Genomic DNA, 18473 nt, shown 5'->3' with positions numbered 1-18473 from the left:
TCAAAATCTTTGGAAGTCTGGGTGCGTTCAAAGTCTTTGTCTTCAGTGTCGGAGATCCTATCTTCTGCCTCATCCATCCTCTGAGGGAGGGATTCAATGGTGCTCTTCCAATCTGCAACCTCTTGTTTCAGTGTACCGTAATCCTTGATCATTTTATCTTTGAAATCATTGAATTCCTGGGACAGCTTATGAAAGATTTGAAATTCTATCTCTCTCTTTCCCTCCAACCTGTTGATCTTACTCCCTATCCAGATTCTGAACTCAATTTCTGATATTTCAGATATTTGTTTATGTAGTGGGTCTTCCATTGTGTCTACCCTATCCTTCTTTGGGGGAGTTAATCTACTCTGGTTATTCTGGTTGCCAGAGTTTTTCCGCTGATTCCGTCCGGTGTTGAATTTGCACCTTTCAGAAACCATCCCTAAAACTGTCCTTAAACTGTTCTGCCAGTGGCTGCTTCTAGTTTTCTCCTGGGCACAACCCAGCAAGACCCTGGGAGGCGGAGCCAGCAGGTGGGGTGATGCAGCCCACCCCTGCAGGAGTCAGTGTCACCGTCAAGGCCCTGGGAGGCAGGCGCAACCTGCCCCTGCAGAGGTCAGTTGTCCTTACTGGCGACCAAAGCCCAGGAGGCAGATGCACAGCTGGCAGGAGGCGAGACCCTCCCAGGCAGGAGCTGCTGGCGACTGCAAGCTGGCAAGGCCCCAGGAGCTGAGTGTGCGGCTGCCCAACCTGCCCCAGGAGAAGTCAGTTGTCCTTGCAAGCCACCAAAGCCCCAAATGCGGGATGGCGCAATCCTCTCCAGCAGGAGTTGGCGGTGATCGCGCAGCTGGGAGGTCCTGGGAGGCAGGCACACGTCTGCCCGACCTGCCCCTGCAGAAGTCAGCTGCCCTCACAGGCTGCCAAGCCCCAGGCGGGGTGCACCACTGACGGGATGGCGCGACCCTCCCCAGCAGGAGCTGCTGGGGACTGCCAGCGGACAAGACCCCGGGAGGCGGCGGGAGACTGCACAACCCGCCCAGCAGAAGTCAGTTCCCCTCACTGGCCACCAAAGCCCTGGAGGCTGGCGCATGACTGTCAGGATAGCGCGACCCTCTCAGGCAGGAGCTGGTGGTGATCCAAGGCCAGGGGTCCCCAGGAGGTAGACACGTGGCTGTCTGACCGCTCTAGAAGAAGTCAATTGCCCTCACCTGCCGCCAAAGCCCTGGAGACAGGCAAGCAGCTGGCGGGACCACGCGAGCCTCCCCAGCAGGAGTTGATGGCAGCTGTGGGCCAGCAGGGCTCCAGGAGTCAGGCAGCTCAGTGACCCAACCCAGCAGAAGTCAATCATCATCAAGGGCCACCAAAGACCCAGAGGCAGATGCCTGGCGGGATGTGTAGCCCTCCCTGTCCGGTGTCAATCTCGGTCATGGGCATCTAGGTCTCGGGAAGTGCAGATAGCAGCAGGGGAGACAGCTGAGCGCAGAATGCACTGACTGAGGGTGATCCGTCTGCATGCAGAAAGCGTGGATCAAGCAGTTCTCCCGGTGAAGGACTGGGACAGGGGCTTGGTCTTGAAAGGGTAGGTGGATGCTGTTCTTGGGTCTCCTCTCCCTATCTCTGCTGGCAAGGGAAGGGAGAGTGGACTGGAAACTCAAAATGGCAGCGCAAAGGCCAGTTCCACTTTTCTGCCTGGGGGAGGGTGTTCCGAGTCTCAACTGGGTTCCTCCAGGGTAGTAAACTTCCCTGTTGGCAGCTCTCACTCATGGAGTGAGAGAATAGGTCCTCACTTTATCGGTGGTCTGTAGGAGACTCGGAGGAGCAGTTGAAGAGGAATCAAAGGAAAAGCACACCTTTCTTGGGAAAGGGGATGGGCGCTATTCCTTTGGGGTGATTTATGTACCTGTGGATTGTCCTCTAGGAGTCTCCGCCTGTCTCAGAAGAGGTGTCCTGCTGGTATCACTCTTCTCTCTCAGCTGGGCTCCCAGTTTTCAACTTGTTGGGGGTTTCTCCCAAGAGAGGAAAGGACTTTATCCTTTCCTCTCAACAGGAGCTTCTGTCAGAGACTGGTGCCTGTCGGCCATCTTGACCCTCCCCCCTAGTTTTCATTTTTTAATAGTATTCCAATGAATTCTGGTTTACCTGTTTGTTTAATTATGGCTTTGTCCATTTAACAATGTTCTACCTAGTGCAAGGTCACAAAGAATTTCTCCTATACATCTAAAAGTTTTACAGTTTTTGTTGTTACATTTAAGCTTATAATCCATCTTGAGTACCTCTTTGTTCATGGTTTGAGATATGGATTTCAGTTCAATGTGGGGATATGGAAAGCCAGTTGTTCCAGAATCATATGCCAAAAAAGCCATTGTTGGTCCCCTGCATTGATATTACACTTTTGTTGAAAAGAAGTTGTCTGTACACATGCTGATCTGTTTCTAGAATCTCTGTTGTGTTCCATTGATCTGCAGTTGCTCCTCAAATATAGAGCTATGTCCTGATAAATGATCATAATTAAAAATCCACTTAATGCCCCCAATAAATCCTTCAAAAAGGGGGAAAATTCTAAGTCAAACCATTTTAAGTTTGGCTGCCATTATACAAGTTGAGCATCCCTATTCCAAAACTCTGCAATATGAAAGACTCCTAAATCAGAAAATTTTTTTTACTTTTTATTTTATTTTATTTTATTTTATTTTTTGATGCAGAGTCTCACTATCTTGTGTTCAGTAGAGTGCCATGGCGTAACAACTCACAGGAACCTCAAACTCTTGGACTTTAGCAATTATCTTGCTTCAGTACCTGGGACTCCAAGCACCTGCCACAATACCTGGCTAATTTTTTGTTGCTGTTGTCATTGTTGTTTAGTTGGCCTGGGCCAAGTTCGAACCTGCCACCCTTGAAATATGTGGCTGGCACCATAACCACTGGGTTACAGGCACCAAGCTGTAAATCTGAAACTTTTGGAGTGTCACCATAATACCACAAGTGGAAAATTCCATACCTGACCTCATGTAAACAAACTTTGCTTCATGCATAAAGTTATTGAAAAGCTTGTATAAAATTATCCTAAGACTATTGTAAGATATATATAAAACCTAGGTGTAATGTCACGTTTAGATTTAGGTTTCATCCCCAAGATGATCTCATTTTATGTATGCATATGTTTCAAGATCTGAAACACTTTTGCTCTCAGGCATTTTCGATAAGGGACACTCAAGCTGTGCCTGTATCATGTTCTTCTAGTTACTATGGATTTATACAATTCTTAAGAGCACCCCTCCAATTTGGTTATATTTTTCAGGGTTATTTTGGTGTATGAATGCTAGAATCAGCATGTCAATTAAAAACAAGTTACTTGGAAGTGCCTGTGGCTTAGTGGGAAGGGCACCGGCCCTGTATACTGAGGGTAGCGGGTTGAAACCTGGCCCTGGCCAAACTGCAAACAAAAAATAGCCGAGCATTGTGGTGGGTGCCTGTAGTCCCAGCTACTTGGGAGGCTGAGACAAGAGACTTGCCTAAGCCCAGGAGTTGGAGGTTGCTGTGAGCCGTGATGTCACAGCACTCTACCAAAGGTGACAATGTGAGACGTCTCTAAACAAACAAACAAACAAGTTACTGGCCTACTAGGAACTAGGTTGTGCTTATGATGCTTCTATAGGTTAATCTGGAGAAAATTGACTTCTTAACAATAATGAATTGTTTCATTCCTGAACAAAGTGTGTTACTTTATTTGTGAAGTTTATATTTAGTTTTCTCAGTAATATTTTGCACTATCCAGTATACGTCCTTCCTATTTATTGTATTTATCTGTTTTTTATGTTGTTACAAATGACATTTTAAAATTTTTTGCTTTTATATTTTAATGCTAATAGTATTTAAAAATACAGTTGATTTCTGTATGTTGATTTTATATTCATCAACTTGCTCATTTATGACTTCTAGTACCTTTTTTGATAGATTCAGTGAGATTTTCTAAATGGACTGTACGTATGTTTGCTTTCTCAAACTACTTTCTTCATGGATGTGAAGAAAAGGGAACACTTCTGCACTGCTGGTTGGAATGCAAGCTAATACATTCCTTTTGGAAAGAAGTTTGGAGAACTCTTAGGGAATAAAAAGTAGACTTGCTGTTTGATCCTGCAATTCCTCTCCTATATCTAGATGGCCAAAAATCATTTTACAACAAAGATATTTGCACCAGAATGTTTGTTGCAGCCCAATTTATAATTACCCAGTCATGGAAGAAGCCCAAGTACTCATTAACCCATGAATAGATTAATAAACTGTGGTATATGTATACCATGGAATGTTATGCAGCCTTAAAAAGGATGGAGACTTTACCTATTTTGTGTTTACATAGATGGAGCTGAAATATATTCTTCTTAGTAAAGTATTTCAAGAATGGAAGAAAAAGTATCCAATGTACTCAGTATTTTTAAGAAACCAATATACAATCACCCCCACTTTCATATGAAAGATAAAACAAAACTATCACCCAGAATGAAGGAGGAAAAAGGAGAGTGAGGGGAGGGAGCAGGTAATTTTGGGGACCTCACCTATAGTGCATATTGCAAGGGTACATGTCAAATCTATTAAGAGTAGAATATAAATAGGTCTTAACACAATAATTAAGTTAGGTGAAGGCTATGATAAACAGTTTGATGTAAGCATTCCAAATTGTATATAAAATCAGCCCATTGTACCCCATAATGCATTAATGTACACAGTTATGATTTAATAAAAAATTATTAAGAGAAAGAATAAAAATATAGCAAACATTTTAGACCTGTTGCAAAACAAACTCTGATGTAGCTCATCAATTCTGTTATTGTAGTATGAGAGTAGTCATACAGCAGAGAATACAGACATTAATGAACATCTGTGTTCTCATGAAACAAGGCTAGCTCACAGTTTGGAGTTCACCCACCCCTATTATGTGATCATGATTGTAAATAAATATCACGTTTTATTTCTTCCTTCCAACCAGGAAGCCTTTTATTTCTGTTTCTGGCTCACTGTACTGGCCAGAATCTTCAGTGCAATGTTGAATGACAGTACTGAAAGCAGCATTCCTATGTTGTTCCTGGTCTTAGAGAGAAAGCATTCAGTTCTCCCTATGACACCTGTTAACTGAAAGTTTGTCACAGGTGCTCCTTATCATGCTGAAGTAGTTCCCTTGTATTCTTAGTTTGCTGAGAGTGTTTTAAAATTAAGAATGAGTGTTGAATTTTTTCTCATGCCTCCATCTACTGAGATGATCATATAATTCTCTTTTGTTTTGTAATATGGTGAATAACAGAGATTTTTGAATGTTATGTGAACCCTGTGTTCCTGGGATAAAACTCATTTGTTTATAAGGTATTATCAATTTAATATATCTTTGAATTTTATTTGTTAAAGTTTAGTTTAGAATTTTTTAAAGACTTCATTTTTTTAGAGCCATCTTATTTTATTTATTATTTCAGATTAATATGAGGGTACAAACAATAAGGATACATTGTTTGCTTTTGTTCGGTAAAATACAAGTTGGAATTGGGCCCTTCACCCAGGGACTTTGCTGTACACCCTTTCATTGTGCCCCTAGGACAGAGATTACCCATCCCCTTCTCTCCTTCCGTCTTCTTGCTTCCTCATTCCCCTTTCCTCACCACTTGAATTTCATTGTGTTTTTTCTCTCATGTGGGCATGTGGTTGTGCATCTACTGGTTTCATATGAGCATTCAATAAATTGGATACTTGTTTTCCTATTATTGTGATATATTTCTAAGGAGAATGTTCTTCAACTCTATCTAGGTTAATATAAAAGATGTAAAGTCTCCAGCTTCTATGGCTGAATAGTATTCCCTAATTCCATAGTATACACATACCACAGTTTTTAATATCTTCATGAGTTGATACCACATCTTGGCAATTGTCAATTGAGCTGCAATACACAATCTAGTTAGCAAATGTCATTATGATAAAATGATTTTTTTTCTTCTGGGTAGATGCCTAGTAATGGGATTGTGGGATCATCTGGAAGGTCTAATTTGAGTTCTGAGGATTCTCCATACTTCTTTCCGAAGAGGCTGCATTAGTTTTCAATCCCACCAACAGTGTAAAAGCATTCCCTTCTCTCCACATCCATACCAGTATCTGTAGTTTTGGGACTTTGTGATCTGAGCTGTTCTTACTGGAGATAGGTGATATCTCAAGAAGGTTTTGATTTGCATATCTCTGATGATTAGGGACAATGAGCATTTTTTCATGTTTGTGTTTTAAAGTCATTTTAAGTTCACAGCAAAACTGAGAGGAGGGTACAGAGGTTTCTCACATGCCCCCATCCTCATACTCATAGACATACCCACTTGTCAATATCACTCACCAGAGTGGTATACAACAAGTGGTTGTTACAATTGATGAACCTACATCAACACATCCTTATCATCCAATGCCCTTAGCTAAACCTGGGTTTACTCTTGATGGTGTACATTCGATGGGTTAGGGAAAAGATGTAATACCATCTATTCATTATTACAACATCATACAAAGTATTTTCATGGCCCTAGAAATCCTCTGTGCTCACTCTGGCTATGTATCCTTTCTTCTCCTCTCCAAACCCTCCAACCATAATTTTTTTCTTTTTATTGTGTGGATAGTTTTGCCATCTTCAGAATATCATATCATTGAAATTTTACAGTATGTAGCTTCTTTTAGGTTGGCTTCTTTCACGTGATGATATGCACTCATGGTTCCTTGATGTCTTTTCATGGCTTGATGACTGCTTCTTCTTGGCACTAATATTGTATGGCTGTTCCACAGTTTATTAATTACGTAATGGATGATATCTTGCTGGCTTCAAAACTGATTGTAGTTTTACATCTATGCTCAGGAGAGTTTTTTTTTTTTAATATCATTGTCTGGTTTTGGTTCAGAGTAATGCTAGAGTTGTATCAATAGAATGAGTTGGGGTGAATTCCTCCTCTTTATTTTTTGGAGAGTGTGTAGAATTCTATCTGGGCTTGGAATTTGCTTTGTAGAAAGGCTTTCAACTATAACTTTATTTTCTTTAACAGACTTAGGGTGATTGAGGTCATTTTTCTTCTTGATTAAACTTTGGTATTATAATTTTTCTTTTTCAAGAAATTTGTCCATTTGATCTAAGTTGTAATGTTTATTCACACAAAGTTCATAATATTACCTGATTTTCCTTTTAGTACATGTAGAATCTATAATAAGTAGCAGTTCTCATTCCTGAAATTAGAAGCTTGTCTTTATTCTTTTTCCAGGTCAACCTGGCTAGATGAAGGTTTGTCACTGTTATAGATTTCCTAAAAGTGTATCACCTTATTGATTCTTCTCTATTGGTTTCCTCTTTAATAGCATAGTCTTTTCAGCCTGCTATAGCAAATACCACAGATGAGGCAGTTTAAAAGTAAAGAGAAATTGATCAGTCACAGTTCTGAAGACTATGAATTTCAAGATCAAGCACTAGCAGATTTGGGTCTCATGATGGATCACTTCCTGGTGAATTCTTTTTCACTGTTTCCTTACACAGAAAAGGGGTGAGGGAGCTCTCTGGGGCCTTTTTTATGAGGGCATAATTCCATTTGTGAGGGCTTGGCCTTCATGACCTAATCACCTCTAAAAAGAGCCACCTCCCAATACCATCACCTCTGTAATTCAGTTTCAGCACATGAATTTTGGAAAGACATAGATATTCAGATACTAGCTGATGTTTATTGTTGCCTTTCCTCTCCTTGTTTTGGGTTTAATTTTTCTCTTCTCTTCTCTCTCTCTCTCTCTCTCTCACTATATATATATAGTGTACATATATATATGTAATTTCTTAAGGTAGAATTCAAGGTCATTAATTTGAGACTCTTCTAATATAGACATTCCGTACTAACACTTTTTATTTAAGAACTGTTGTAGCTATATTTTAAAATTCTGTAATATTGTGGTTTCATTTTCATTGTGTTCAAAATGCTTTCTAGTTTCTCTTTTCATTACCCATTTGCTCCAGGGTGGCTTAGATGTGTCTTTCTTACTGAATATTTGGGTATTTTCCAGAGAAATTTTTGTCATTTATTTCTAACTTGATTGCACTTATCTATTTTGATAATTGTTCCATGGGTGCTGGAGAAGAATGGTGCTGCTCAAGTCTATTCTTGCTGATTTTCAGCCTCCCTGTTCTGTCACTTACTAATGGGTATTGAAATCTCAGATAATAGTTGTGAATTTTTTTTTTTTTACAATTCTATCATTCTTTGCCTCATATATTTTGAAACTGTTATGTTACTGGGTACATAACAATTTAGGATTCTTATGTTTTCTTGATTAATTGTACCTTTTTTCATTGTGAAATGACCTTGTTTGTTAGGTCTTGCTTTTTTATCCAGTCTGACAAACAGCATTCTTCTCAATATTTTTTTAGACTGGCTTCATTTATGTGATTAATGATATAGTTACTTTTCTCCATCATCTTACTGTTTGATTTTTATTAGTCACAGCCAGTCTTTGTTGCCCCACTCCTATTTTTGCCTAATTTCTTTTGGATGACTCACATAATTTTTATAATTTGTTTCTTTAATCTCTTTGAATGATTAGCTGTAACTCTTGGTTTTTTTTTAACTTAATGGTGGCTTCAGGATTTTAGTATATGATTTTGACTTACCACAGTTAACATTTAGATACTATTATCCTACATCACATAAGGAAGAAGAAAATGGCAGCAGAATACTTTCATTTTTTCTCTCCAAGCCAGATCCTTCTTGCATGTAGGGTATTATAATTTTCATTAAATTGAAAAAGATTTTGGCCATTTTTTTATCGAGTATAATTTGACTCTTTTCCTCTCTCCTTAGGGACATATATTACATCATTAAAGGTTTCTCATAGATCACAAATATCTCATTTTTATGAATATTTTCTTTCATGATATCTAATCTTTTTTTCTATCTGGTATAGTCTGACTCTCTGACATTATAATTTACATGTCTATCAGTTCAGTTTGTTTTGTTTTGTTTTGTTTTTAATGTCTTCCATGCCCATACTTATCCTCTTAAACTTTACATAGGGATAGAGTTGAGTTACTTATAAATAGCTTGGCCCTTTCTGCTCTTGATTTTATAATTTGGGATAATACCCTACTCAAAAGGCAAGACCTATTTCATGATTGTCTTATGAAGTCTGTGTTTTTCCAGCCTTCATCATGGTAATGGACACTTCCTGGCACTGTATGAGCACCAGGCTTAGTTTACCCTGATGGTTTCTAGATAATTTTTCTCTTGGTCTCAAGTAATTCCTAGCATATATGCACAGTTGACTACTCTGATAAATACCTGAGAGGGGATCTCCACACATTCCCAGATTCTTTCACTATACTGCTTTCTCCTCTTCAGTTGCTATCCTGTGATCTCTGTCTGCTTTGGTCTTGTCAGACTCTCAACTTACTCAACTGCAACTAAAGGATTCTGGTAGAGTCTAGGTCAGTTTTTATTTTGTTTTGTTTTGTTTTGTTTCCAAATGTCCTTCCCTGAAAACTCTGTCAAGGCAGGGATCTGGGGCATTCCTAAGGCTTCCTTTACTTGTTTTCTATTTTTCAAGGATCTTTGTCTTTGTTGCCTAAACTCTATTGTCTTAATAATAACTGTTTAATAAGTTTTGGCTGGGTTTTATTTTTGGGAGGGGGGTAAGATGGAAAATTAACACCTGTGCCCCTGTCTTGGCTAGAAGGAGATTGCAGTAGAGCTCCCCCAGTCCATGCTCTGGACTGGCCAGCATGCTTTTATTCTTGCTTTATTTTACTGCTTTCGTCTCATCCTTCATTTATCAGTGTAGCCATCTCTTCCTCAGAGAAATCTTCCCTGGGCCCAGTATAGATTAAATTCTCTTACGTAACATACTAATTTTCTTACAGCACCTATCTGAATTAATAATTGTCGCATTTTTGTCTTTGTTATCAATTTACTTCAAGCTAAATAAGAGCAGAGGTCATGTCTAGTCTGCAGAGCTCAGTATCACATATCCCCCACTGTACCCACTGAGTTATATTTGTCCAATGTGTGAGTGAATGTGAGAATGTGCAGCCCTTTCTATACACAAACTGCTCCTGTATTCTCTTTCTTTTTTTCTCCCTGATACAGATTCTGTTAACCAATTGGAAATTGAAAACACAGCTTTTCCCTGTGAAAGCCATGCAGAGCTTAATAAAAATTACTATAAAAAACTTACAGATAAAATCAGAGCACAGGAAACTACGATTATTTTACTAAAAACGAAGCTATCCGAAACAAAAGAAATAAACTTACAGTTATACCATCAAAGATGTGAATGGGAGCAAAAACTCCACAGTTTGAGGTATGACATCCTAGTTTTAAAGAAACATTTGAACCATTTTTTTAGAAATATTTATTTGATCACTTCTCAGCCTTTTGGCTAAGATCAAGTGTAGAAATATTTATTTGAACTATGTATTTATATGTTGGGGAATTTTTGAAATTGCTGACATATCATCTGGTGTTTAATAAGAGAGAAGAATAAGTGCTTAATTGTAATTACATCTACTGATAATTAAATATATATTCTTTTAAATCATAATTTTAATAGCTATATGAGAAGTTCACCATAGGGAAATCTCTATTTATTTAACAAATTGAATTTGGAATTTTAAATATTTGTATTATAATTAATACTGTGATGAACATTTTTACACAAGTCTTACATTTCAAATTATATGCCTTTAACATATTCTTCAATACAGAATTCTTGGGTTAAAGTAATCTTATGAAAATGACTTTGATCAATATTTTGAAATTGTTCTTAAGAACATTTACACAAATTTATAATTCAACCAACAGAATTGAATTGGCTTTTTCAACCCAGAGAAAGTTTCCTAAGGAAATTGTATACTTTGTTTTTATAATGCAGGAAATAAGAAGGAAAATGGAAAGTACTACTGATTAGCTTGCTCAACATCTCTCCTACACAGATAAAATTAATTCAAACTTTTGTATTGAAAACATATGATTTTTAATTGTTTAATTAAATGTTTGACCTTGTCATTTTCCAAAGGAATTTCAGAATTGTTTATAATATGTATCAGCATCAACAAGTAACTTGAAATTATCACCCAAAAGAGAAACACAGAACATGTGGGTAGCATACATAAAACTCCTTAGCCCCAACTTGGACTATAGCAGTCTGCAGATATATGTTGTTTGAGAGACATCTGAATGAGCTCTCCTACACTGCTAGTCACTTTCAGGAATGCTTGTGCTGTTTTGTGGGAATGAACATTTCCCTCCCGTGAATTCATAAACTTATTTATAAATGGTAAACTTTGGTTAGTTTACTCTCCATGATCTGTCCCAGCTGGAGAGTAATTATGACTACGTAAAAAAAGTAATTTTCAATATCCTTTCCCAGACTAACTAAACTAACAGAAACTTACCAATTAGGAGAATGTTCTTTCATGTCTACCTTTCTTGTGTACATGTCTTTTGGGAGAAATTGAAGTGAGAAATTCAAAACCTTAGAACTAGAAAGAAAAAATATTCAAGAACACAGACATTTTATTAGATAATCAATGAAGATATGAAGAGTCAGGTCTCAAAATGAACTTTTCATTCTCTAACAAAATGAATTTTAAGATAAGTATATTTAACTGCAGAGTCACGTTAAAAGAAAAGGAAGAGATGCGAAAAAATGATTCTATAGCATTTGAACAAATTAAGGAAAAGTTAACAAGAAAAATAGAGCAATATAGAAAAGAAGTTGCAATAAAAGAAGAATTTGAACATAGACTGAGAGTCCAAGATGTGGAATTGAGGACCCTTAGAAATAATCTGGAGGTAAATTAATCTTTGGTTAATGTCACATTTATTATTTTACTTCATCACTGTGTGTAATGTCCCTTTGATTCAATATTTATTATAAAGTTGTTTATTATAAATATTGGCATCCAAGTAGTATCTTATTTCAGTACAAAAAGTTCTGGAAAATGATATGCCTTAATAAATACTTAATGATGACTTATTAGGTGTTTTGTTCCTAGTAAAATAGTTCAGTGTATTTTCCCCTATTTCACATTTATTACAACTTCAAACATTCTGAAGAGGAAACGAAATATATTGCAATCTCAAGCAATCTCATGACTGTCTAAGAAGACCTCTGTAAATTTTATCTTATTTATCATTGGTGTTTTGAAATATAAGGCTTATTTTGCATTTATATATTTATACCAGAGAGGTAATTATGATCTGGTAGAGAAACCTTATGGAGTAGGGTCAGAAGACTGAGGAAAATCCTGCAGGGGGCTTATATTTTTAACCTCTTCTTTTCAGAATTGTGATAAGTAACTGAGTTAATTGATATATAGAGAAATGCTTTGCACAATTCCTAGATTTATCACTTCTCAATAGATGTAATTGTTATAACACAAGATAAAAATATTAGAAGAGTAGAACATCTATAGAATACTCTCAGAAAAAAATGTAAAGAACGTTGGCAAATTTTGCCTGTTCTAGTATACACAGAGCTGAGGCTCCTACTGTGGAGTGGAATGTTGGTTGGATACCAGAGTGTACATCCAACTTTCTGGTGTGTCACAGTTATTAGAGTTTTGTGCATTTGTATTTGTTGTAATTCAAAGAAAGCCTTTTCCAATTTGGAGATTCATAAAAATTCTTCAAAGATTTCTTTTTTGCTTTCAGAGATTCATTGCATTCATGTAATTTTTGAAATTTCAGGAATTTATATTCTACAAGGTTTGAGGTTTGGATCCAGCTTCTTTGCCCAATTAGCTGCTTTTTGCAACACTTTCATTTCATAAATGTGCAGGTTATTCTTTAAATTCTAGGGAAATCATGATATATTATTTTATTGAGTGATAGCTAAAAGTTTTCTTTCTTTTACTTAGAATTCTCAGAAGCATGAAAATGAAAGAGATCTTCTGAATGAAGAAATTGCCAGGCTACGATTCAAAGTAGAAAGAATAAAAATGCAGAATGAAGGGAAAGACAAGAAATACTTGCAGGACTTTGAAATTATGAAAGAAAAGGCTTTTGGCCTTCAAAATACTGTAAAGCTCTCTGAGGAAAGGTTAATGAAAGTAACAGCCCAGTATAGTGGCCAGCTCAACATACTAGGAGAGGAGAATAAAGTACTACACGCTAAACTGAAGGAAGCAAAAGAAAAGGAGGAAAAACTGGAAGGAGAACTTGAATCGCACCGTCTCAGACTGGCAGATGCTATCCGTGAGCGTGACCAAAGTCAGGTCTCCCAAAGAGACCTGGCCTTCATTGTCCAAAGAACAAAAAAAGAGTGGTCTAGTACACTGGAATATATGAATTCTCGTGCTGATATCCTTTTCCAACATCTTTGTAATGCAGAAGAGAAATTCAATTGCCTGCAAGCTGAGTTCTGTCGCATGAAAGATGCTCTTCGAGAGAAGACTTTTGCTCTAGAAGGTGCACAGAGAGACCTGAGGGAAGCACAGTTTGAAAAGCAGAACATTCAACTAAAGTATCTACGTGAACAAAGTACAGGGAGTACGTACATCGTGAAGCAGGAGTCTTTAGAGCAGAGACTGTCTGGACTGCAATATAAAACTATGTCACTTCAGCAACAGCTGGATGACGTTCACAAGGATTCTGCTGATAAAGAGAAGGCAACAGACACCCAAGATAGTCTGTGTGCAGCAGCAGTGAAGGCTCTTGAAGTAGTGCATGAAAGGAATAGTCTGCTTTTGGAAGAGAAAAACAAGCAGTTGCTTGAGGAATGCAGTCACTTAAAAGACAGACAGTACCAATATAAAAAAGAGAAAGTGAAAAGAGAAGTAAGTATCAAAAATTAAATATTTTTCAAACTTCCTAAAAGAAAAGTGAAGTGGTATTTGGTAGTGACTAAGCATTGTATCTGGTTGAACATGAGAATATCTAGATCTGTATTTGTGCTATCAGCATAGAAACAAACCTGTTTCCAGCAAATAAAAGTTAGAACTGAGAGATGTTTTACTTTGAGTAAAAACATTGTGTTTACTCAATGTGAAATTTTGAGAGTTTAAGTTATAAATTGTTAATAGACATAGAGTAAAAATGTTGAAATCATAATTTTAGTGTCTTTATGTTGCCTCATTTTAAGACAAAGATGAAGCAGAAAAAAAAAGTGAGTAGGGAGATGCCTTGGGGTAGGAATTGTAGGAGTTGAGGTCAGGGAGGGAAGTGGAGGCCAGCTTATTTAGGACCTGGGGGAGCCATTGGAATTTTACTTTTATTCTAAAATAGGAATTACTGGGAGAGTTTAAGCAGAGGATTGAATTTGTGAGAAACTCTGAGGCTGATCTGAGCTTCTAATCCAAAAGAAATAAACCATTTTACAGGGTATAATTTGCCACCACTATCCCACCCACATGCCTATGAATCCTTTGTTATGCATTTCACATTCCTTTTAAGCCTTCAGTTGGTCCTTATGCATTTCACACTCATGAGGGGAGGAATGAATAGAGGACTGAATCTGTTGTCTGAGCAACAGAATACTGACTTGGGGGGAAGGTAGAACTTTCCTTAGTGTCCTTAGCCAAGTTTAGTGGTCAACAGGAATGTGTACACATGAGGAAAAGAAGGTGAGTCAATGTATGTAATGATAATCTATATTTGTTAGAGTTAAATATTATTAACACATCCTAATAATAAGGTGTTTATAAGATCAGTAACAAAAATATCTTGCCAGGTAGTTTTGAGACAACTTCGCCAAGAACTGTGGGATACCAAGCAGAAACTATCCAGATCAGAGATTTTACTAGAAACTACATCATGTCATCACATTCATTTAGAAGACGAGACCCAAAATTCAATGAGAAAAATAAATCAGATGACAAATCAAGTATGTATGAAGTTAACATGCCAACAGCTCATTTAGAGCTGATTTAATAACATAAGATGTTTTAGAATACTAGCTTCAGGTGACAGCTTTCTTTTTATATTTTCATTATGAGTAGTTTTCGTACAATTTTATTATCTTTATCATGCACTTATTTCTTAAATTCTGACTTTCATTCTGCCACTTTTCCTTAAAATTACATATGAGCATGCCATATTTTCTTATAATATATATCCTTAGGAAAGTTGAGGATTACACATCATTTTTTACAGAAGTTGAGAGACATTTTTCCTGTTAAACAGTAGTTTTCTGTGATTTCTCTATTGCCATTGTGAGGCAAGCCAGATTAATCAGGGTACTGTCTAATGAATTGTTCCAGAACATATCTTCACTTTTGTGAATGGATACAAAATCTGTGTATACTTATTTCATAGATTTCAGGTTAACTCATAGAGAAAGGCCTTTATACTCTTGTGTAAAATGAAAATGTTTTAGGTTAATTTATAAACTCTTTGTAAAGTTAGTTTCCTTCATTTTCATTTTACTTTAATTATATTGTAAAAGCATAGAAATATTTAAGTCTTGGATAGGAGGTAGGGCGCTTGGCCCTATATACCAGAGGTGGTGGGTTCAAACCCGGCCCCAGCCAAAAACTGGAAAAAAAAAAGAAAATTATCCAGATCCTGCCATTGGATTATTAAAAGCAAATGTATTGAGGTCTCATTCACATACCATGCAGTTCACCACTTAATGTCTCTTAGTATATTCACAGAGTTGTGTAACCATCATCACAATCAATTTCAGAATATTTGCATCACTGTGAAAAGAAACTCTGCATCTTGTAACAATAACCTCCACCCTCATCTTATCCCTACACATTCCCCAGGCCTGGGCAACCACCATCTACCTTTGTCTCCATAGATTTGCTTATCTAGACAGTTCTTTTTTTTGGGGGGGGGGGGCTTTATCAGTCTAATTTTATTTTAATTTTACTTTATTTTTTTCAGGGGGTGTGTTATACACCCTCACAATGTGCACAATAGGTGAGATCTCACCTTGTGCCCTCCCTCATTCTGCCAAAAATTCCCCCCCAATTCGCTTTACCCCCAAACCGAACAATAAGAGTGTTTTATTGTTCTTATAAGCATGTAATTGTTTATATATTGGTTTCATATTAGTATGGAGTGCATTGGATTAGTTTCATATTAGTATGGAGTGCATTTTTCCATTTTTGCGGTACTTTAGTAAGAAGAATGTATTTCAACTCCATCCAGGTAAATGTAAAAGATGTAAAGTCTTCATCTTTTTAAATGGCTGAATAATATTCCATGGAATACATATACCAAGGTTTGTTGATCCATTCATGGGTTGATGGGCACTTAGGTTACTCCCATGACTGGGCAATTATGAATTGAGTCACAGTAAACACTCTAGTGCACTCTTAAACACTCTTTGTGGTTAAATAATTTTTGTTATTCTTGGTAGATACTTAGTAATGGGAATGCAGGGTCAAATGGAAGGTCTACTTTTACATCTTTGAGGATCCTTCATACTTCTCTCCAAAAAGGCTGTAATAGTTTCCAATCCCACAAGCAGGGTAGAAGCATCCCTTCTCTCCACCTCCCCGCCAGTATCTGGTTTTCTGGAACTTTGTGATGTGGACTGATCTTGCTGGGGTTAGGTGATATCTTAGAGTGATTTTGATATGCATTTCTCTGATGATTAATGACAATGAGCATTTTTTCACATGTTTGTTGGCCATTCATCTGTCATCCTCAGAGAAGTTTCTGTTCAAATCTCTTGCCCACTTGTAGAGAGGGATTTTTGTAGTTTTCTTATGGTTTAATTTGAGTTCTGAGTACATTCTAGTTAACAGGCCTTTGTCAGATTCATAACATGCAAAAACCTTCTCCCATTTTGAAGGCTGTCTGTTTGCTTCATTTGTAGTAGCCTTCGCTGCACAAAAGCTTTTTAGCTTGATCAAGTCCCAGGTATTTATTTTTGATGATTTTGATTTTGATCTTCTTATTCAAGAAGAATCAATTTTTGTCAATGGTGAGAGGTGCAGGTCCAGTTTCAGTCTCCTACATATGGATAACTAGTTCTTCCAGCACCATTTGTTAAGTAAGGATTTTTTTCCTCACTGCATGCTTTTTGTAGGCTTTTCAAAGATTAAATGGTGATATGTGTTCATATGAATGAACCCATATGTCTGGGTTCATCTCTAAATTCTCTATCCAATTCCATAGATCCACATCTTTATTTTTGTGCCAGTACCACACTATTTTGTAGATAGTTCTTATAAATGGAGCCATATAATACTTACTCCTTTGTGACTGGCTTCTTTCACAGCATGTTTTCAGGATGAATCTATGTTGTAGTATGTATCATTACTTCATTTCTTTTCATTGTCTTTTCTATTGTGTGGTCCTATTGGTAACCCATTCATCACTTGATGAACCTTTAGGTTTGTTTCCACTTTTTGCCACTAGTGCATCACAGTGCCATGAATGTTAATTTGCAAGTTATCAAGTGGACATGTTTTTATTTCCCTGCCATTGACTACCATCTTCAGTTAGTTGGTGGATTTGACCATCTCTCTGCCTTATTCGTGTTGTGCTTCCCACTTTTCTAGCTTCTGATCATATCACCTCATTCATTCAAACCTGGGCATAATTTCTCCTTCTTCATGAAACTTCCTCTGAGTGTTCTGACTTTCACTGACTTTATGCTTCAGTACTTGTTGTCTAGTCTGTGCAGAATAAGTTAGTCCTTCATTTGGCATTGCTTTTTTTTTTTCATGAGAAGTCATCTTGTTCAATTATAAATTTCTCTAAGGTGGGAATAATATCTAAATTGTATATAAAACCAGCACATTGTACTCTGTAATTGCATTAATGTACACAGCCATGATTTAATAAAAAAAATAAGATATGCCTATAACTTATCCTTATATAAATTGAAAATAGCTTAACAGTTGTTAGAATACAATTAAATAATTTATACTATACTGATAATTGATATAACAAAATTTTATTCTAAATCTATTTTAAGCAATTAAATATAAAATTAGAACTAATTTATTTTTAAAAAAACAGGAAAAACTCTTTCTTGCTATTATTTCTAATTTTCTCTATTTGGGATATATATTTCAGTGACTTTTTCCCTAGTTATTTTATGATCTTTAATTAATAGATGGTTTTTACCACAGTTTAGTGGAAAGTATTTTTTAAAATATGTCTACTTGTTGATTTATCCATTGCAATATATTCCCAATGAACTTAGAGATTGTGGAATTAAGGAAATTCTCTGGAAAGAAGACAAAGGGGAAACTTGCCCTTTTCCCCTACATTGGTTCACTGAAGAGATGAACTCACAGTTATAGTACATTATTTAGAGAAAGGTTTATTTCCAAATACTATGCGCATGGGGGGAACCACAAGAATGATTTCCCAAAGTTTCAGTGATAGTGGCTTTTAGACCAAAAATCATGCTACAATACAGATATCTGTACCAGGATGTTCATTGCAGCCCAATTCACAATCGCTAGGTCATGGAAGAAGCCCAAGTGCCCATCGACCCATGAATGGATCAATAAATTGTGGTATATGTACACCATGGAATACTACACAGCC

At 36.9% G+C, this 18473-nt stretch overlaps 1 protein-coding gene across 1 annotated transcript; it reads left to right on the top strand.

Annotated features, from left to right (window-relative positions):
* Positions 1-783: 783 nt before the first annotated feature.
* Positions 784-13924, top strand: LOC111727706 (ankyrin repeat domain-containing protein 26-like). The gene is given in 4 exon segments (XM_023517721.1): positions 784-814; positions 10104-10317; positions 11630-11810; positions 12878-13924. Coding segments are annotated over 4 exon segments (1473 nt in total).
* Positions 13925-18473: the final 4549 nt, after the last annotated feature.

The sequence above is a fragment of the Otolemur garnettii genome, unplaced genomic scaffold (genome assembly GCF_000181295.1).
Source record: "Otolemur garnettii isolate 467f Iridium unplaced genomic scaffold, OtoGar3 scaffold00119, whole genome shotgun sequence".
Classification (NCBI taxonomy): Eukaryota; Metazoa; Chordata; class Mammalia; order Primates; family Galagidae; genus Otolemur; species Otolemur garnettii.
This window is presented reverse-complemented; position numbering and strand designations above follow the sequence as displayed.